The sequence below is a fragment of the Ceratotherium simum genome, chromosome 7 (genome assembly GCF_057802395.1).
Source record: "Ceratotherium simum simum isolate JZ-2026a chromosome 7, ASM5780239v1, whole genome shotgun sequence".
Classification (NCBI taxonomy): domain Eukaryota; kingdom Metazoa; phylum Chordata; class Mammalia; order Perissodactyla; family Rhinocerotidae; genus Ceratotherium; species Ceratotherium simum.
Window position 1 is genome coordinate 77,214,395 of NC_141906.1, and position 22,874 is coordinate 77,237,268.

At 37.2% G+C, this 22,874-nt stretch overlaps 1 protein-coding gene across 1 annotated transcript; it reads left to right on the top strand.

The window, feature by feature from the left end:
- Positions 1–4,401: 4,401 nt before the first annotated feature.
- On the top strand, positions 4,402–6,399 carry LOC101398549 (prostate and testis expressed protein 3). Its single transcript, XM_004438439.3, has 3 exons — positions 4,402–4,450; positions 5,628–5,754; positions 6,279–6,399. The coding sequence occupies exons 1-3, from the start codon at positions 4,402–4,404 to the stop codon at positions 6,397–6,399; spliced, it is 297 nt and encodes a 98-aa protein (XP_004438496.1).
- Positions 6,400–22,874: the final 16,475 nt, after the last annotated feature.

The window sequence follows — 22,874 nt, forward strand, 5'->3', positions numbered from 1 at the left end:
GGAGATTCCTTTTTCACAAAAGTTGGAAAACCAGGTGGTTATCAAGCATTGTAGGAGCTCTATCCGAGAAAAGAGAAAAGAAGCTTTTGTTTCAAAGTTTTCTATGATAAAATCACCTTTTTACCATTGCCAAACTTGTTGACTTTTACAGTTTCCTGAAGAGACTCCTGATGTAAGAATCCTGCGATGGCCTCAGCCTGCACAAAGCAAGCAAACCCAAGAGGAAGAGGGGAAACGGCTGCATCAAAGATGCCTTTAGTTTCATCCAATTGTAAAATGAAGGTGGGTGGCAAAAGCGCCAATTCCTCAATGACTGCTTCAAATTTTTAAAAGAAATATCAGGGGCCGGCCCTGTGGCATAGTGGTTAAGTGCTCACGCTCTGCTGCTGGCGGCCCAGGTTTGGATGGGGCGCGCACCAATGCACCGCTTGTCAGGCCGTGCTGTGGCGGCGTCCCATACAAAGTGGAGGAAGATGGGCACGGATGTTAGCCCAGGGCCAGTCTTCCTCAGCAAAAAGAGGAGGATTGGCATGGATGTTAGCTCAGGGCTAGTCTTCCTCACAAAAAAAAAAAAGAAGAAGAAATATCAACTATTCTATTTGACAAAGAAAATGGATTATAGATTTTTCCTTTGGTGCAGTGCACACACAAGTTCCAACATGGTTTATTAAAGTTGTCCAATAAAATGGAGCTTCTCTTCCTTCAGCAAGCTGGTAAGAAAATGTACGGAAGCCCCAGGAAAACCGTTTTGTAAAATGGTGCAGCTACGTTGAGAAATGTGCCAACTTTTTCAAACTGAGCTTCCTTATTAGGGAAAATTCCGGATCCTGAGATGCATTTTCGGGACAGACAGAAGTGAGATGCACTTTCATTTTGTCTGGCTTCACACTTGCAATCACAAGACTGTTTCCACACAAATAAAACCACTGTGGCCTTTGTGTCCTAGCAAGTTCAAAGACGCAGATGAAACTGTCTAATTCTCATCCTTTCACCTATTTTTGTTGGTAACAAAGTCTCAGACTCATCTAACACTCTTGTAGATTGTTGCCAACATTCAATATGGAAGGGGAAATGTTATCGTCAGTTACAGGTTAATGAAAAATATAAAATTTTCTGTCAAAGTTCATGTACCCCATGAAATTAAGAGGACACTAGGCCCCATATTAATTAACCTTGTTCAGGAATGGAGGTAAGGTGCTAACAAAAATCTGATAATTACATGCATAAAATCAGTCCATAAGCGGTTCTGAAAGGGTTTTTTGATACTTTTTATCATCCATTGTGACTTTTCATCTGAAGCATCATATTAACAACAATATTGTGAATGAAGCCTGAATTTCAGTGATGCTGAGCCCTGAACCTCAGCTGTGCTCCTTGCTAGACACTTCGCCACCAGGGTGTTGTGAGGGCTCTATGAGATGATCTAGAAGTGGCTAGCCTCGTGTGTGGCACACAGCAAATACTCAGTAAATGTTGGTTTTGTTCTTCTTTCCTTCACCTCTCTTCCCACCAGCAATTGGAAGTGTGAGGGACTATATATGTACTCCAGGCGAATTCCCTGAGCCCCACAAGCAAGTACCTCTCCACCACATTTTTTAAAGGATCATTATCTCTCACTACAGGCTCTATAGACACTCCAGAAAACCATTGCTGCCCCAGGGAACCCAGAACAAAGCAGCCTGATCCCTGACTCTATGCCAAGGTCCATTTCCCCAAAACAAAGAGCGCATTTAGAAGCACCAGTTAAGAGGACTGCTCATCCATGGTATCACCAAGATCTCAGTCACCCACCCTGGAGCCAGGAGAGATCATGAACATGAGGACACAATGTTCTGCTTTCTCCTCCTCAGAGCAGGGCAAATGCCATCTTTGCTTGGTGGATGGCTTTCTTGGCATGAGAGTGCATTAATTTGGATGCTGTGCCTCAATGCCTACATATCATGTGGGATCATGATAGTAGGATCCTGGAGAGTAGTATGATGTGAGATTTATACTTTCATTCATTCACTCCTTCATTCAGCCATCATATGTTCAGCACATCACCGTGTGCCAAGCAGAGTGCTAGGTCAGAATAACAGAACTTGATCCATAAGAAACGATGAAATCCAGCCATTTGTGACAACATGGATGGACATTGAGGGTATAATACAAAGTGAAATAAGTCAGAGGGAGAAGGTCAAATACCGTATGATTTCCTTCATTAAGTAGTAGATAATAACAACAATAAACAAACACATAGGGACAGAGATTGGATTGGTGGTTACCAGAGGGGAGGGGGGGAGGGAGGAGGGTGAAAGGGATAATTCGGTACATGTGTGTGGTGATGGGTTGTAATTGGTATTTTGGTGGTGAACATGATGTAATCTATGCAGAAATAGAAGTACAATGATGTACACCTGAAATTTTTACAATGTTATAAACCAATGTTACTGCAATAAACAAAAAATTAAAAAAAAAGAATAACAGAACTTGGTACCCATCCTCATGATTTACATCATGGAACTGTAGAATGTTAAAGTTGTAAAGGACCATGAAAATGGCCAAAATCTAACATCACAGATAAGTGGCCTGCTAAAGATGCCATGAGTTACACAGTAATCAATCACAGCTCTCCAGACTCCCAGGAAAATGCTCTTTTTATTATACCACACTACTCCTATTAATAGATTCTAATACCTATCCTCTCCTACTCCATGCTAAATGAAGAAAGAAATTGTTTTCAAGAGAAAATTGATGGATGAGTTATTATGGGAGGGGAGGATTAGGTCAGAGGATCCCAATGCTTGAGTGGAGTTGCAAAATTCCACAATTCTACCTGGAAATAATCCAGTAGAAAAGAGATTCAAAACTCAATGGGCCTTTTAAAAAGCATCTGCCGAGGGAGACCTTGAAGGAAGAGGAATAGAAACTGTGCAAACCCATGGCAGTTTAACCTAGAATGTCTGCTTCCTTTGCTATGATTCTAGAGTCAGAAACTCACTAAAGAGAGTGATTCTAGATTCTGGAGTCACTCTCTTTAAACAGAGAAAGCAGAGGAAACAGGTGACAAATGAAAAGTCCTAATAGCCTGGTAAACCCAAGCACCACAGGCTCAGGGATTTGCTTTCTTGATAAGGCTTTGGAAAGTCCTGAAAAAACGCCATCCACTTTCTAACATCCTCTCCTGAAATATGGCAGAATACAAAACTAGATTCGAAGACTTCACAATCTTGCACTCCATTCCAGAATCAATTCTTTTCAAAGGAACCAATTTTCTCATGTCTAACGCTTCTAGCCCTCTTCTTAAGCAAAGATGGGCTCCACACTCTGATTGGTCATAGAAAAGAACATTGTAAATTTTGTGGCATTTGACCTAAGACCTTATTTCACCCAATCTTCATCTGATGTCTAAAAATGGCAGTCTTGATATGTTTTAATGAACATATTGTTCCTACAACTAAAGAACGTGCCATTGAATCAGTTCAGTATGGAAGATTCCTAGTATCTCCAGCCAAAGTATTATCAGCTCCCTGACAGGTTTAGGACACTTAGCATGCCAGGCTGGGTCATAGCTTTCCGGTGATTTACCCATGGTGAAACTTAACGGAGTTAACTTTTGTAGAGATAGATATCTAAATCAGGGACAAAACCAGCCAGATTCACAAGACAAATTTGCTAAAGATCAAATTGTGTGACAATTCTAGGGGGATTTCACATCCTACAAAGTACACAGTCCCAGCCTTGGAGGACAGATTTCCAGTAAGATGAAAGAGTTCTGGGCTGAGAGTCAGAAGTTCTAGTTTGAAGGCCCAGCTTGGTCATAGATTATACATCTTTTCATCTCTCTCGCTCTCCTGTTTTTCACCCATAAGGTGAGGAGCTTGTCTGAGTTATTCATTGCTCTGCTCTCATGCATGGAACTGTGCCTGGCACACAAAAGCTCTCAGTAAATATTTGTTGAATGTGTGAATAAATCTCAAAGAGGCATTGAATCAAGGTGGTTAAAAGTGTCCCTCTAGAATTAGAGAGTCTTGCTTTGTATACTGGTGCTATCAGCTACTAGCTATGTGATCTTGGGTGAGATACTGGACCTCACCAAGCCTCAGTTTCCTCCTCTATGAAATTGGGATAAAAGTGACAGTATCATAACTATAATAATAATAATTACTATGATGAAGATTATACGGAAAAAACAAAACTTAACGTAAACCCCAACATTTACTAATTATCATTACTCTCTGCTGTGGGGTGGAGGAGAGAATGATCTTGAGCTCCCAGAGGAAATCTTGTGTGACTGGTTCCTCTTAGGCGTGAATAATCCCTGCCCTATCATGAAAAACAAGAGTTCCTCCCTGTAGCCTAAGAACTGTGCTTGCAGCCCCTGGCTTCTTTTCTTCCTGTACAAAGGACTTCTGGGTCAGGATGGACAAACACTTCTTGTTGGTCTTCTCCCTCTTCTGCTTCCTCGTAGGTAAGTCACAGATCTGAGGAGTCGGCTCCAGAGACAGGATCTAGGGATCCCCAGGAAACTTCACATGTGCTATAGGTGTCCACGCACGGCTGAGCCTTGACCACATTTATAAGGGAGGGGAAGCCAGTCTTCAGAATGCTCCTTCTGCCTTCCCTGCCAACTTTTCTGACCTTTTCACCATTCTGCCACTCCCCACCAGGGGCTCAAGCCTCTACAGTTGCCCACTATGTCCCTACCATTCCTCATAATCCAAAATTCTAGCAACATTTTCCTTAGGACATCCTTTCCATTCATAAATCTGTATCCCATTTTCTGAGGGAGCTGGTCAGTCTCTAATGAATAATTTTGTAGTCAGTTTTAGTGCCAGACAATGGCTTTTGATACCCTTATCAGAGGCTTTATATTAATACAAGCGACTGTAGGAGAGAAAATACTGGATGCCCTGGAATCAGACAGGTAAAAAATATAGTTCAGTCACTGCCTTAAATTCCCTGTACTTGTGGTTGCTCACCTGAGACGTGGAGGAATACCTATTTACAAGGATTTTGTGAGGAATAAATCAGCTACAAAATGAGAGAACATGGCCCTAATGAGATGCTCAATAAATGCTATATTCCTTTCCTACTTAGGTGAAGTAGGGAGAGGTTTTTTAAAAAGTTAAACCTGTAGTTTGATTAGCTGAGCCCACAGTACACATAAAGTGTCACTGACTATGCTGTAGTCCATGAGGCCTTCACATAGATTCAGTTTGAAGTTCAAAATAAGAGTAGATCACCTAACAATATCTAAGAATCCCATCATAGTGACACTAGCTTGTGTAAAATATGTTAAAGCACTCACGCTCATTTTCACACTCCTGTCTATCTACAGTGCTGCCAAGTAGGCCAGACCAGCATTAATAGAACCATTTGTAAGCTGGAATAACCAATGCCACGGAGGCTAAATCTTTGCTCAAAGTTACCCAGGTTGAAAGGGCTGAAGTTGAGACCAGAATCCTTTTATTCTCACAACGGCGTTTCTCTGGGATGTGGAGTTGGCAAGAGCTCCATTTACTAACCCGATACCCCACTACCAGCTCTTCATCCAACCCCGGTTCCCCTTCCCGAGATCTAGATACTTCCAGTTCCTTCTCAGTTCCTGCATCCCTCTGGCCTTACACCAGCTCTGTGTTCTCCAGCAGTGACACCACTGAGGTGCATAACATGCCACCTTCGCACACAGACAGATCGCTGTAGAAGAGGCTTTGGTATGTGTGTTGCTCGGAGGCACGAGAGATGCATGAACTTAAAGATCTTCCAGGGTAAGTTAGAGGGTTGGGGAAGGTACTGGGAGAGTCTTAGAAAATTTTTAGGAGAGTATTGCAGCAATTTTCTAGCTCAGACAAAGGCCAATCTAGGAGAGGAACCACAATGCAGAAAGTCCCTGAGCACCAGTCCCTGTGCATGCAGACAGAAGAGGATTTGGGAATATGGGACAGGAGAAAGAAGATAGAGATGCTATAATCCCCATAAAACTGACGAAACAGATTTTAACTTTGAAGACGCTAAAGCACTAGTTGCTTATCTTCTAGTAGGAAAAGGAATGAAGCAGCTATACAAAGAGTTAAGGGTTGTCAGGGACCTCAGGAAAACAACCACGGCAGGGGGCCAGTGATGTCTGCATCTCTCTGCCTGGGTCCTCTCAGGAAGTATAAGCTGGGAAGCCATCCATAAACCTACCCTGATGCCTAATTAACTTTTCACTGACAAAAGTAGTGCCAGGTTTGACTTGTCTTTAGAGAACTTAGATCACTCACTTATTTTCTGTGGTTCCTTCTTATTACAGATAGCATTCTCCAGTTATCTTATATGGTGTGTCAGAAATTCTGCAGAGACTTGACATATGATTTCAACAGTCGGACTTATGTTCATAAATGCTGCAACCAAAATTATTGTAACTTCAAACTCTAAGATATTTGCCCTCCTGATGTCTCACTTTAGAATGTTATTGATGTTTCTCCCCTTTCACGCTCTACCTGCCCCTGCTTTCCTGCCCTGTCTGTCCTGGAAGTAGCCCCAGCTCTCTCTTTAATTCAATGCCATCCTTCCTGATGCCTCCAGCTTGGTTCCTACCTCAGTCAGAGGACAGTAATTCTGAACAACACATTTCTCCCATTATAGGGATTGACATTTCCATACTCCAAGAAGCCCGCCCCAAGAGGCTCAGTATGATAAAATTTAAAACCAGACTGTTTAGGGCCGGCCCCGTGGCTTAGCGGTTAGGTGCGCGTGCTCCGCTGCTGGCGGCCTGGGTTCAGATCCCGGGCGCGCACCGACGCTCTGGCCATGCTGAGGCCGCGTCCCACATACAGCAACTAGAAGGACGTGCAGCTATGACATACAACTGTCTCCTGGGGCTTTGGGGGAAAAAATAAATAAATAAAATTATAAAAAAAAAAAAAAAAAAAAAAAAAAAACCAGACTGTTTAGAACCTTGTGACCAGCTTAGATAGTTGAGGTGGACTAGAAATCCCTCAGCTGAAAATTCACAAATATTTTTATCTAAAACTCCCATTTACCATTACTATAATTAAGTGGAAATAGCAACAAAATGGATGGTGGGCACACAAGATTTTCCTCTATAGACACAAAGTTATTTTCCCCAGGGGACAGTGTCCATTTCAGACTCAGTCACGATTTTCTTGGCCTTTACAAAGTACTTCCATATACAGTGTTAGTAGGAAACAGCAAATAAGGAATTTCCTGACTCTGTGACATTCATAGCTCACATATGGCCATATCTAGGCCTGTCAAGATGTACATTCAAGATACATCACAACTCTCATTTCTTTCCTTTGTTCTCCTAATCTTTCTCTATTCCTTTCTTCCTTTGTCATCCACCTCCACCATCACCTTCCCAGCAACCCACATCATTGCTATACAAATTCTCCCTCTTTTGAATACCCAAGTCACTTTGTGGATACTTTTTTTGACACTCTGTCGTGGTGAATCATTTCTTTGTTTGTCTGATTTGCCCCAGTATGTTATAAATCACAGCAAGCACAGGTGCCATGTATTACTCATCCCTATTGCCTTTAGCTGGCCAATGAATCTTTATTGTGTTTAATTGAACAGCCCGTAAAGTTGATGGAATTTTTCTTGTCCATCTGTTTAGTTTGCAGGACTTATGATGCCTTCATGCTTTTTCTGGCTGCATATCTATTTTGTTGAGTGTACCAGATACGGTAACCTACCATTTCCTACCAGACAAAGAATGTTCACTCCCATGCCAGTATACCACGTGTTTTCCTCAAAGGGATTATGCAAAGAACATTTCTTATTATGGGACTTTCCAGTATTCAAATATCTTAACCAAAAATTATTTTTGATGGGATTCTTCCAAAACTCATTGGCTAATCTTACTTCAAAATTCATAATTAATACTACCATTATATAAAGGTCTTACAAAATAGGCCTGGAACTTTAGAAAGAGTAATCTGGCCCAACCCTTTTGGAAATATCTGAAGGCACATGTTTTCCTAGTTTTAATGATGTCAAGATTGATCACATAAGTTGTTTGTTCTCAGAATTGTCTATACAATATAAAGTTTCCCTTCAATCTTTCATCTAACAGTTTTAGTCTCCATTAACTATTATTAACTAGATTCATTATTCATTATGAGTTGAAATATAGTTACTGTATCTTCTTAACTGAAGTATAATTCATATGCAATAAAATGCACATATTTTAACTATACAGTTTGATGTGATTTGACAAATGTATGAACCTGTATAACCACCATCCCAGTTAAAGCATAGAACACTTCCATCATCAAGTGTTTCTTCAGGTAACCATCTATTCCCCCAAAGGTATTATTCTGAGTTCTATCACCACAGAATAATTTTTATCTGTTCTTACACTTATCATAAATTAAATTATACAGAAAGTACTCCCCCTTTTTTCTTTTTTTAAATTTTATTTATTTATTTTTTTCCCCCAAAGCCCCAGTAGATAGTTGTATGTCATAGATGCACAGCACATCCTTCTAGTTGCTGTACGTGGGACGCGGCCTCAGCATGGCCGGAGAAGCAGTGCGTCGGTGCGCGCCGGGGATCCGAACCCGGGCAGCCAGCAGCAGAGCGGGCACACTCAACCGCTAAGCCACGGGGCCGGCCCAGAGAGTACTCTCTTAAATCTGGCTTCTATCATTCATCATAATATTTTTAAGATTCATGCATGTTTTTGCTTATACCAAAAGTCTGTTCTTTTTTTCCAATTGTATACATATATTACATTTATTAAGTTGATTCTCTTTCTCTTATTGATGGACATTGAGTTGCTTCCAGATTGGGGCTATTCTGAGTAAAGCTACTATGGACAACTTTGTATAAAACTTTTGGTGGACATACACACTCATTTCTCTTGGGTAGGTAATTAAAAGTAAAATTGATGAGTCATAGGGTAGGCACATGCATAGCTTTAAAAGAAACTGTCAAATAGCTTGCCAAAGTGGTGGTACCAATATATAGTCCTACCAGTGCTGTATGATAGTTCCAGTTACTCCACATACTTCCCATCACCAAATATTATCAGGCATTTAAATTTTAGCTATTCTAGTGGTTGTGAAGGGCATCTTACACTTTTCAGATAATTAATGGAGCTAGGCCATCTTTTATGCCCCAGGTTAGAAAATAATTTATCCATGTTTCCTCCTACTTACATGGATTTAAATAAACATTTAGATTCTCCATTTGAGAATTTATCTTTGTAAGAAATTGGTCCAATTTAATCTATTTCCATATGGCTATCCAATTAGCCCAACAATATTTATTTAAAAGTTTCTATTTATCTTAACTAATTTAAGATGCCTCATGTTCATAATACACTGAATTTCCCATAGCACTTAACACTAATTTGGGTTGTCTACTCAGTTAAATTTTTCTACCTATTATCTCTACCTCACAACATAACACAAAAAACAGATCCAAACTGGACTGTAGGTTTAACAAGAAAAGTAAAACAATAAAACTTCTAGAAGAAAGCATAGCATGCATTTATTACTTTGGAAGAGACAACGGTTACTTAAAAATGACCTAAAAAGTAAAACAATTTTTAAAATTCATAAATTATATTTCATTACAATTACAATGTCTGTTCATCAACAAGCATCAACAGAGTGAAAAGGCAAGTTAAAGACTTGGGGCAGATATTTGTAATACTTATGTCCTACATAGAACTTGTATCTAGAACACAAAAATAATTTTTGCAACCTTCCTAGACAAAAAAAAGCTGAGCGAGTTCATCACCACTAGTCTTGCCTTGCAAGAAATGCTGACAAAAGTTATTCAAGCTGAAATAAAAAGATGCTAATCAATGACATGAAAACATATGAAAATATACAACACATTGGTACAGGTAAATATACAGTCAGGCTTAGAAAATTTTGATAGGATGATGTGTGTTAACCACTTAACTACAGTACAAAGGTCAAAGGAAAAAGCATTAAATATAACTATAGCAACTATAATTTGTTAATGAATACACAACATAACAAGAGATAAATAATGACATCAAAATATGAAGGGCGGAGTAAAAGAGTGAAGTGTTGGGGCACACCCTGGTGGCATAGTGGTTAGATTCACGCACTCCACTTCAGTGGCACAGGGTTCATGGGTTCAAATCCTGGGCACAGACCTACACCCTACTCACCAAGCCATGCTGTGGCAGCATCCCACATACAAAATAGAGGAAGATTGGAAGATATTAGCTCAGGGCCAATCTTCCTCACCGAAAAAAATAAATAAATAAGGTGAAGCTTTTGTAGACAATCAAAGTTAAGTTGCTACCAGCTTAAACAGGATTGTTTTATCTATGAGATGCCTCATGTAAGACTCATGGTAGCCACAAAGCAAAAACCTAGAGTAGATGCACAAAAGATAAAGAAAAGGGAAACAGAGCATATCACTATGGAAAATCACCAATTTGCAAAAGTAGTCAGAAAGAGAGGGGAAAAGAAACAACATAAATACAAAACAATCAGAAAACACTTAATAAGAAGACATTAGTAAGTCCTTACATGTCAATAATAATTCTAAATGTAAATGGATTGAATTCGCCAATCAAAAGGCACAGAGCAGCTGGATGGATAAAACAACAAGGCCTAACTATAGGCTGCCTACAAGAGGCTCACTTCAGTTTTAAGGACGCACACAGACTCAAAGTGAGGAGATGGGAAAAGATATTCCATACAATGGAAACCAAAAGAAAGCAGCTATATTTATAGCACGCAAAATAGACTTTAAGCCAAAAACAGTAACAAAAGACAAAGAAGGTCAATATATAAAGATAAAGGGTCCAATTCATCAAGAGGATATAACAATCGTAAATGTATACAAACCCAAGGTCTGAGCACCTAAACATACTAAGCAAATACTTACAGATCAAAGGAGAAATAGACAATGATACAATAGTAGTACAAGACTTCAATACCCCACTTTCAGCAATTGATAGATCATCCAGACAGAAGATCAACAAGTAAACGTTGGACTTGAACCATACATTAGAACAAATAGACCTAACAGACATTTATAGAACATTCTATCCAAAAGAAGCAAAATACACATTCTTCTCAAGTGCACACAAAACATTCTCCAGGATAGACCATATGCTAGAACACAAAACAAGTCTTAGCAAATTTAAGAAGATTGAAATCATACCAAGTATCTTTTCTGACCACAATGGTATCAAACTAGAAATCAATAACAAGAGGAAACTGGAAAATCTACAAATGTGAAAATTAAAGAAGACACTTCAGAACAACCAATAGCTCAAAGAAGAAATCAAAAAGGAAATCAAAAAAATCATGAAATGAACAAAAATGGAAACATTAACATACCAAAACCTATGGGATGCTGCAAAAGCACTTCCGACAGGGAAGTTTATAACGATAAATGCATATATTAAGAAAACAGAGGGGCTGGCCTTGTGGCATAGTGGTTAAGTGTGTGCGCTTTGCTGCTGGCGGCCCAGGTTTGGATCCCAGGCACACACCAAGGCACAGCTTGTCAGACCATGCTGTGGCGGCATCCCATATAAAGTGGAGGAAGATGGGCACAGATGTTAGCTAAGGGCCAATCTTTCTCAGCAAAAAGAGCAGGATTGGCATGGATGTTAGCTCAGGGCTGATCTTCGTCACAAAAAAGAAAAACGAAAATTATAGACCAATATCCCTGATAAATATAGAGGCAGAAATTCTCAACAAAATATTAGCAAACTGAATTCAACAACACAGTAAAAAGATTATACTTCATGACCAATTAGGATTTATCTCTGGAATGCAAAGATGGTTCAACATATGCACATCAGTAATTGTGATACACCACATTAATAGAATGAAAGGTAAAAATTATATGATCATCTTAATAGATGCAGAAAAAGCATTTAATACAATATAACACCCTTTCATGATAAAAATACTCAACCAATTAATTATAGAAGGAACATACCTCAACATAATAAAAGTCATACAAGACAAACCTGACATTATACACACTAACATTATACAAACAGCAAAAAACTGAAAGCTTTCTCTCTAAGATCAGAACAAGACAAGGGTGCCCACTCTCACCACTCTTATTTAACATATACTGGAGTCCTAGTCAGAGCAGTTAAGCAAACAAAAGGAAATAAAAAGGATCCAAATCAGAAAAGAAATAGAATTGTCATTATTTGCAGAACATATGATCTTATGAATAGAAAATCCTAAAGACTCAACTGAAAAGCTATTGGAACTAATCAACACATTCAGTAGAGTTGCAGGAAATAAAATTAACACACAGATATCAGTTGCATTTATGCACTAGCAACAAAATATCTGAAAAGGAAATAAAGAAAACTATCTCATACACATAGCATCAAAAACAATAAAATACTTAAGAATAAATTTAACCAATGTGAAAGATCTGTACAATGAAAACTATAAGGCTCTGATGAAAGAAATTGAAGGAGACACAAACAAATGGAATGTTATTACGTGTTCATGGATCAGAAGAATTAGTATTGTTAAAATGTCCAAACTACCCAAAGCTACCTATAGATTCAACAAAATCTCTATCAAAATTCCAGCAGTATTTTTTACAGAAATAGAAAAACAATCCTAAAATTTGTATGGAACCACAAAAGACCTCAAGTAGCCCAAGCAATCATGAGAAAGAAGAACAAAGCTGGAGGCATCACAATTCCTGATGTCAAACTATACCACAAAGCTATAGTAATTAAAACAATATGATACTGGCATAGAGACACAAAAACCAACATAACATAATAGAGAACCCAAAAATAACCCCCCACATTTACAGTCAGCTAATATTTGACAACGGAGCCAAGAACACTCAATTGGGAAAGAATAGTCTCTTCAACAAATGATGTTGGGAAAAGTAAATAACTAGATGCAGAAAAATTAAATTGGACCGCTATCTTACACCACTTACAGAAATTAACTCAACATGTATTAAAGACTTAAACATAAGACCTGATACTGTAAAACTCCTAGAAGAAAACAGCTTCTTGACATTGGTCTTGGCAAAGATTTTTTAGACATGACACCAAAAGTACAAGCAACAAAGGCAAAATTCGACAAGTAAGATTAAAGCAAACTAAAAGTTTCTATACACCCAAAGAAACAATCAAAAAAATGAGAAGAAAACCTACAGAATGGGAAAAAAATATTTGCAAATCCTGTATCAAATGGGGTTAATATCCAAAATATGTAAAAAACTCATACAACTCAATAACAAAAAATAAAAATAACTTTTGACATTTATTGAGCACTTAATACATGCCAGGTAATTAATATAAGATCTGATTTCTTTTTCACAGCAACTCTGTAAAGGGGACACTATCATTTTCCTTTTATAAATAAGGAAACTGAGGTTCTTAGATGTTAAGCAAGTTGTCCAGGGCCATTCTGGGAGACAGTGACGGAACTGGAGGGATTCAAATTGGGATCTTTTGTGCTCAAAGCACATCACTCTTTCCATGCATCCATATGAAAATAAATCCAATTAAGAAATGGGCAGAGGAACTAAAAAGACATTTTTCCAACAAAGACATCCAAATGGACAAAAGGTACATGAAAAGATGCTCAACATCACTAATCATCAGGGACATGCAAATCTAAACCACAATGAGATATCACCTCCCACCTGTTAGAATGGCTGTCATCAAGAAGCGCAGCAATAACAGCTGTTGACAAGGATGTGGAGAAAAGAAAACCCTTCTACACTGTTGGTTGGAGTACAAATTGGTACAGCCACTATGGAAAACAGTATGGAGGTTCCTCAAAAATTTAAAAATAGAACTACCGTATGGTCCAGCAATTCCACTCATGGGTATATATCCAAAGGAAATGAAAACAGGGTACAGAAGAGATATATACACTCCCATGTTTATTGCAGCATTATTTATAATAGCCAAGATATGGAAAACACCTAAACATCCATTAATGCATGGATGGATAAAGAAGATTTGGTGTATATATATACAACGGAATATTATTAAGCCATGAGAAAGAAGGAAATTCTGCTATTTGTCACATCATGGATGGACCTTGAGGGCATTATGCTAAGTGAGATGAGTCAGAAATAAAAGGACAAATACTAAATGATATCACTTATATGTGGAATATAAAAAAAACAAAACTTGTAAAGACAGAGAGTAGAATAGTGGTTACCAGGGGCTAGGGGGTATGGGAATCAGGGAATTGGTGTTTAAGGGTACATACTTGCAACCAGTAGATAAATAAGTCCCAGAGATCTAATGTACAAAATAGTGATTATAGATGATAATACCGTATTATAAACTTAAATGTTGCTAAGATATTAGATTTTAATTGTTCCCATCATGAAAAAGAAATGATAATTATGTGACACGATAGAGATGCTAGCTAATGCTATGGTGGCAATCATATTCTAATATATAAATGTATCAAATCAACACATACACCTTAAACTTTGACAATGTTATATATCAATTATATCTCAAAAAAAATTTTTTTTAAATACTTACAAATCAATTTGATAATGACAAGCTGCAACAAAAACTGGGTAAACAACTTGAACAGGTCCTTCACAAAAAAGAACACTCAAATCTTCAATAAGTAACTGAAAAATGCTGCTGATGAGAATTGGCAGAATCACTTTGAAATTGGTAGAATCACTTTGAAAAAATATGGTATCTTCACAATCTCATTATAGGTGCACCCTAATACTTAGCAGTTCTACCCTGGGTAGCAAAATGAGTAAATAGGTCCATCAAAGTGTTTATAAGAATGTTCAGAGGAGGAAACAGAGGCCAAGAGAGAAGAAAGAATTAGCATAAAGTGCACAATCTTAAATCATGATTACAGCTTTAATCCCTCTCATTCTAAAGACTTATTTTTTCCCTCCATGTCACTCTGGGCAATTGGACAGGCTGTTTGGGCTTCCAAATTCCCCCAGAAAGCACTTATTTCTTTAATAGAAATTAGCTTGGGGAGTGGGGAGGAATGTGTATTTTGGGGAGTCACATTTCCATTTGAATTCCCCTATGATAGGTCTAGCTGTGATTAAAATGCGTTACACTTTATCTTTAATTACAATTAATCTTTAATCTTTAAAAACTGAAAATAATTATTTAATAGTTTCATAGTCAGCTACTTTTCCAGAAAGCATTTCATTTAAAATCTTAACCTTCTTCTTGAGCCCTTTGACTGTTCCCATCCATGTTAGTCCTAGATCAGAGTATGAAATTGCTTTAATCATCGTTTCTCATGCCCTTAGAGCAGTTGATATAGCTGTTTTGCTTCCTTTGAACAAGCAACTCCCAAAGAGTCAATTTTTTATCAAAGTCTTTTTGTAATTGAGAAGTTGCAAAAAAAAAAAATTTTTTTCCTGGCCTCTATTCGCCATAGCTAAAAACCAGAAGCAACTCAATTGCTCGTCAGCAGTAGAATTACACAATGGAACACTACACAGAGATATAAAGACTGAACTATTTCTATACATAACAACATGAATAACTCTCAAAGACATAACAAGAGCAAAAGAAGTTAGGTACAAAAGAGTATAATTCATTTCATTTATACAATTTCATTTATGTGAAGTTTAAAAACAAGTAAGATAGATATATGGTGATAGGATTCAGAGTTTTAGTTTTATTTGAGGGTTATGACTAAGGAACAGAGGGAGCACTAATTCAATAATAAAAAAGAAAATTTAACTGCCATTTAAGTTACCAAGGAAATCTTTTAAAGAAGTTGTCCCCTTTGTCTATTCATGTATTAATACCATATTGTTTTAATCACAGGGGCTTTGTAGTTGATTTCAGTATTTGGAAAGGCTAGCCCTCCTTCATTGCTCTTTCTCTTCAGCATTTTCCTGGCATTTCTTATTTGTTTATTCTTCCAATTGATCTTTGTATTCCACTTGTGTAACTCCAGGGTAAAAAGTGATGGTCTGCTTTTGTTTTCCTTTCATCAAGCCAACAAATGTATTTTTCAGGAGGTTGTTATAGTTTTCTTTATATGGATTTTTTTCTGCTGTATATGAGACATTCCATTTTATATTTTAAGTAGTTATTGTATATGTGAAGGCTATTGATAACTGAATGTTAATTTCATGTCCTCGTACTTTAATAAATTCTCTTATTATCCATAATTTTTCTGTTGATTCTTATGGTTTCATCAGATATACACCCTTCCATTTGCAAAAGAAAATAGTTTTGCCTCTCCTTTCAAATTCTAAGCCCGCTAACTACTCTGTCTTGTCTAATTGCATTGGCTGATCTTCTAATACTATATTAATTAGCTGTAAAGATAGTGAATACATTTGTCTTATTCCTTATTTTAGCAGGAAACCATCTAACGTTTCCCCATAAAATAAAATATTGGTTATTTGGACTGAGGCACACATCATTTTATCATGTTAAAGACATATTCATCAATTCAACTTTTATTTGGGTTTTTTGATATGAATGAGAGTTGAATTTTAACAAATTATTTTATGTTATCTATGGAGATGACCATCTGATTTTCTCAGGGATAATATTATATTAATAGATTTTTTTTACATTGGAAATATAATTTTTACAATATTTGGTATAAAAACTTTTAGACTACAGATGTCGACAGTGGCCAAAGAGGTTCCATTTTCTCCTTCCAAAAGAAATCTTAATAAACTGTTATTTAGGATAGGGCAATGGAAATTATAAATATATTTACAGTTTAATCTTATTCCTATTTAAGACTTGATCTAGAATCTTCTCATCCTACAATGATTATCATATTTTTAATTGAGGTAACATTGGTTTATAACACTAAAAATTTCAGGTGCACATCATTACATTTCAATTTCCGTGTAGACAACATCATGTTCACCACTCAAAGACTAATTACCATCCATCATCATACAGATATGCCCTATCACCCCTTTAGTCCTCCCCCCACCCTTCGCCTCCAGTAACCACCAATAAAATCTCTGTGTCTATGTGTTTGTTATTATTGTTGTTTCTCTCTTCTACTTACGAGTGAAACCATATGGTATTTGACTTTCTCCGTCTGATTTATTTCATTTAGCATAATACCCTCAAGTTCCACCCATGTCATTGCAAATAGCAGGTTTCATCATTTTTTAAGCTGAGTAGAATTCCATTGTATATATATACCACATCTTCTTTATCTATTCATCTATTGATGGGCATTTAGGTTGTTTCCAAGGATTGGTTATTGTGAATAATTTTACAATGAACATTTGGCTGCAAATATCTTTATGCATTCATATTTTCATTTTCTTTGGATGAATACCCAGCAGTGGAATAGCTGGATCATATGGTAGTTCTGTTCTTGGTTTTTTGAGGAATCTCCATACTGTTTTCCATAGTGGCTGCACCAGTTTACATTCTCACCAGTAGTATATGAGCATTCCCTTTTCTCCACATCCTCTCCAACACTTGTTATTTCTTGTCTTGTTAATTATAGGCATTCTGACGGATGTGAGGTGATATCTCATTGTAGTTTTGACCTGCATTTCCCTAATAATTAGTACTGTTGAACATCTTTTCATGTGCCTGTTGGCCATCTGTATATCTTATTTGGAGAAATGTCTGTTCAGATCCTTTGCCCGTTTTTTAATTGGGTTGTTTGTTTCTTTGTTGTTGAGTTGTATGAGTTCTTTATATATTTTGGATACTAACCCCTTAACAGATATATGGTTTGCAAATATCTTCTCCCAATTATTAGGCTGTCTTTTCGTTTTGTTGCTGGTTTCATTTGCTGTGCAGAAGATTTTTAGTTTGATGTAGTCCCATTTGTTGATTTTTTTCTATTGTTTCCCTAGTCTGGTGAGACATGGTAGTCAAAAAGATGCTGCTAAGACCAATGTTGAAGAGCATACTGCCTATGTTTTCTTCTAGAAGTTTTATGGTTTCAGGTCTTATATTCAAGTATTTAACCCATTTTCAGTTAATTTTTGTGTGTGGTGTAAGATAATGGTCTAGTTTCATTCTTATGCATGTAGCTGTCCAATTTTTGCAAGATCATTTATTAAAGAGACTTTCCTTTCTTCATCGTATGTTCTTGGCTCCCTTGTCGAAAATTAGCTGTCAATAGATGTGTGGGTTTATATCTGGACTCTCAGTTCTGTTCCATTGATCCTTGTGCCTCTTTTTGTGTCAGTACCATGCTGTTTTGATTATCGTAGCTGTGTAGTATATTTTGAAATCAAGGAATGTGATACCTCCAGCTTTGTTGTTTTTTCTCAGGATTGCTTTGGCTATTTGGAGTCTTTTGTTGTTCCATATAAATTTCAGGATTCTTTGTTCTATTTCTGTGAAGAGTGTCATTGGTATTCTGACTGGGATTACATTGCATCTGCAGATTGCTTTAGGAAGTATGGACATTTTAACTATGTTATTTCTTCCAATCCAAGACCACAGAATATCTTTCCATTTCTTTGTGTCTTCTTCAATTTATTTCAACAATGTTTTATAGTTTTCAGTGTAAAGGTCTTTCTCCTCTTTGGTTAAATTTATTCCTAGGAATTTCATTCTTTTTGTTGCAATTGTAAATGGAATTATATTCTTAATTTCTCTTTCTGCTATTTCATTGTTAGCATATAGAAATACAACTGATTTTTGTATGTTGATTTTGTATCCTACAACTTTACTGTATTCGTGTATTGTTTCTAATAGTTTTTTGGTGGATTCTTTAGGGATTTCCAAGTATAAAATTATGTCATCTTCACACAGTGACAGTTTTACTTCTTTCTTTCCAATTTTGATCCCTTTTATTTCTTTTTCTTGCCTGATTGCTCTGGCTAGGACCTCAAATACTATGTTAAATAAGGGTGGCAAAAGTGGGCATCTTTGTCTGGTTCCTGTTCTTGATGGGATAGCTTTCAATTTTTCACTGTTGAGCATGATGTTAGCTTTGGGTTTGTCATATATGGCCTTTATTATGTTGAGGTACTTTCCTTCCATACCCATTTTATTCAGGGTTTTTATCATAAATGGATGCTGTATCTTGTGGAATGCTTTCTCTGAATCTATTGAGATGATCATGTGATTTTTATTCTTCATTTTGTTAATGTGATGTAACATGTTGATTAATTTGTGGATGTTGAACCATCCCTGCATCTGTGGAATAACTCTTACTTGATCATGGTGTATGATCTTTCTCATGTATTGTTGAATTCGATTTGCTAGTATTTTGTCGAGGATATTTGCATCTATGTTCAAAACCAATATTGACCTGTAATTTTATTTTTTTGTGATGTCCTTGTCTGGTTTTGGTATCAGAGTAATGTTGGTCGCATAGAATGAGTTAGGAATCTTCCCCTTGTCTTTTTTTGGAAGCATTTGAGAAGGATAAGTAGTAAGTCTTCTTTGAATCTTTGGGAGAATTCACTGGGGAAGCTGTCTGGTCCTGGACTTTTGTTTTTGGAAGATTTTTTTTTGTGTGTGAGGAAGATTGGCCCTGAGCTAACATCTGCCAATCCTCTTTTTGTTGAGGAAGACTGGCTCTGGGCTAACATCCATGCCCATCTTCCTCCACTTTATATGGGACGCCACCACAGCATGGCCTAACAAGCAGTGCATTGGTGCACACCTGGGATCCGAACCGGTGAACCCCAGGCCGCCGCAGCGGAGCGTGTGCATTTAACCACTTGCGCCACCAGGCTGGCCCTGTTTTTGGAAGATTTTTGATTACTGTTTTGATCTTCTTACTGGTGATTGGTCTATTCAAATTCTCTATTTCTTCTTGATTAAGTTTTGGAAGGTTGTATGATTTTGAGAATTTATCCATTTCTTCTAGATTATCCAATTTGTTGGTGTATAGCTTTTCATAGTATTCTCTTATAATCCTTTGTATTTTTGAGGTGTCCGTTGTAATTTCTCCTCTTTCATTTCTGATTTCATTTATTTGAGCCTTCTCTCTTGTTTTCTTGATAAGTCTAGCTAAATGTTTGTCAGTTTTGTTTATCTTTTCAAAGAACTAGCTCTTAGATTCATTGATTTTTTCTACTTTTTTTTAGCCTCTATTCTATTTATTTCTGCTCTGATTTTTATCATTTGCTTTCTTCTACTGATTATGGGCTTTGCTTGTTCTCTTTTCCTAGTTCCTTTAAATGCACTGTTAGATTGTTTACTGGAGATTTTTCTTGTTTGTTGAGGTAGGCCTGTATTTCTATGAACTTCCCTCTTAGTACTGCTTTTGCTGTATCCCATAAATTTTGGTGTGTTGTATTTTCATTTTCATTTGTCTCCAGGTACTTTTTGATTTCTTTTTTGATTTCTTCATTGACCCAATAGTTGTTCAGTAGCATTTTGTTTAGTCTCCACATATTTTTGGCTTTTCCAGCTTTCTTCTTCTAGTTGATTTCTGGTTTCATACAGTTGCGGGCAGAAAAGATGTTTGGTATTATTTCAATCTTCTTAAATTTATTGAGACTTGTTTTGTGGCCTAATATGTGATGTATCTTGGAGAATGTTCCATGTGCATTCAAAAAGAATGTGTATTCTGTGGTTTTTGGATGGAATGTTCTGTATATATCTATTAAGTCCATCTGGTCCAATGTGTCATTTAAGGCCAATGTTTCCTTATTGATATTCTGTTTGGATGATCAATCCATTGATGTAAGTGGAGTTAAACTTCCCTACTATTATTGTGCTACTGTCTATTTCTCCTTTTATGTCTGTTAATAATTGCTTTATATATTTAGGTGCTCCTATGTTGGTTGCATAGATATTTACAAATGTTATGTCCTCTTGTTGGATTGTTCCCTTTATCCTTGTGTAGTGCCCTTCTTTGCCTCTTGTTACAGTTTTTGTTTCAAGGTCTATATTATCTGATGTAAGTATTGCTACCCCAGCTTTCTTTTCATTACCATTTACATGGATTATCTTTTTCCACCCCTTCACTTTCAGTCTGTGAGTGTCTTTAGGTCTGAAGTATGTCTTTTATATTCAGTACATATGGGTCTTTTTTTAATCCATTCAGCCACCCTATACCTTTTGATTAGAGCATTTAGTCCATTGACATTTAAAGTAGCTCTTGTTAAGTATGTACTTATTGCCGTTTTGTTACTTTTTTTCTGGTTGTCTTAGTAGTTCTTCTCTGTTCCTTTCTTCTTTTGCTCTCTTCCCTTGTGATTTGGTGGCTTTCTTTAGTGTTAAGTTTGGGTTCCTTTCTCCTAAATTTTTGTAAATTTATTATAGGTTTCTGATTTGTGATGACCATGAGGTTTAGATATAATAACTTATGTAAACAGGAATCTATATTAAGTTTATGGTCTCTTAAGTTTGTCCTCTTGCTAAAAGCTCTACTCTTTTACTGCCCTCCTCCCACACTTTGTGTTTTTGATATCATATTTAACCTCTTTTGTGTGCGTGTGTGTGTATCCCTTAACTTCTTATCATGGAGATAGATTATTTTAGTACTTTTGTCTTTTGACCTTCATATTAGCTTCATAGATGGTTGATCTGCTACCTTCACTGTATATTTGCCTTTATCAGTGATTATTTTTCTTTGATAATTTTCTTATTCCTATTTGTAGTCTTTCCTTTTCCACTTAAATAAATCCCCTTAACATTTCCTGTAAGCCCGGTTTCTTGGTGATAAACTCCTTTAATTTTTGCTTGTCTGGAAAACTCTTTATTTCTCCTTCCATTCTGAATGATAACCTTGCCAGGTAGAGTATTCTTGGCTGTAGATTTTTTCCTTTCAGCACTTTGAATATATCATGTCACTCCCTTCCAGCCTTTTGAAGTTTCCTTTGTATGTAGCTTGTGCCTTTTTCTTGCAGCTTTTAGGATTCTCTCCCTATCTTTAATTCTTGACATTTTAATTGTAATGTGTCTTGGTGTGGGCCTCTTTGGGTTCATCTTGTTTGGTGCTCTCTGTGCTTCCTGTACCTGGATGTCTATTTCTTTCCTTAGATTAGGAAAGTTTTCAGCTATCATTTCTTCAGATAGGTTCTCTGTCCCTTTGTCTCTCTCTTCTCCTTCTGGGACACCTATAATATATAGATGTTAGTATGCTTGATGTTGTCCCAGAGGTCCCTTAGACTGTCCTTTTTCTTTTTAATTCTTTTTTCTTTCTTCTGTTCACCTTGGTGATTTCTTCTACTCTTTTGTTCACCTCACTGATCCATTCTTCTGTGTTATCCAACTCTGCTGTTGATTGTCTCTAGTGAAGTTTTTGTTTCCATTATTGTATTCTTCAGTTCTGAATGGTTCTTTTTTATATTTTCCAAATCTTTGTTGAAATTCTCACTGTGTTCTTCTATTCTTCTCCCAAGATCATTGAGCATCTTTATGACTATTAGTTTGTACTCTTTATCAGGTAGATTGTTTATCTCTCTTTCATTTAGTTCTTTTTCTGAGGATTTGTCCTATTCCCTTATTTGGAACATATTCCTTTGTCTCTTCATTTTGCCTTCTTCTCTGTGCTTGTGTCTATGTGTTAGGTAGATCAGCTATGTCTCCTGATCTTGGAGATGTGGCCTTATGTAAGAGATGCCTTATGGGGCCCAGCAATGTGCTTCCCTCTCATCACCAGTTCCAAATGTTCCAAGAGTGTCCCCTGTGTGGGCTACGTGTGCCCTTCTGTTGTGTCAGGGTTGCTCTTGCTACATGGGTAGGCTAGGCTGGCCCCCAGGCCCGCTAGTTGTAACGCTCAGCCACATGCGGCTGCTATGGTCACTTTAGTCACTTTATTCAGTGGGTCAAGCCCCAGCATGGCTGGCTGCAAGATCTAATAGTACACACTTGATGGTGTTTTGCTGTTAACTGAGTCAGGTTCCAAGCATGGCTGGTTGCTAGGTTCAAGGGCTTACAATTGCTGAAGGCTTCCAGCCTGTGAGGCTGTTGTCAGCTCTCTCAGGAGCATAGCTGGGTAGGGTCAGCCCCAGGA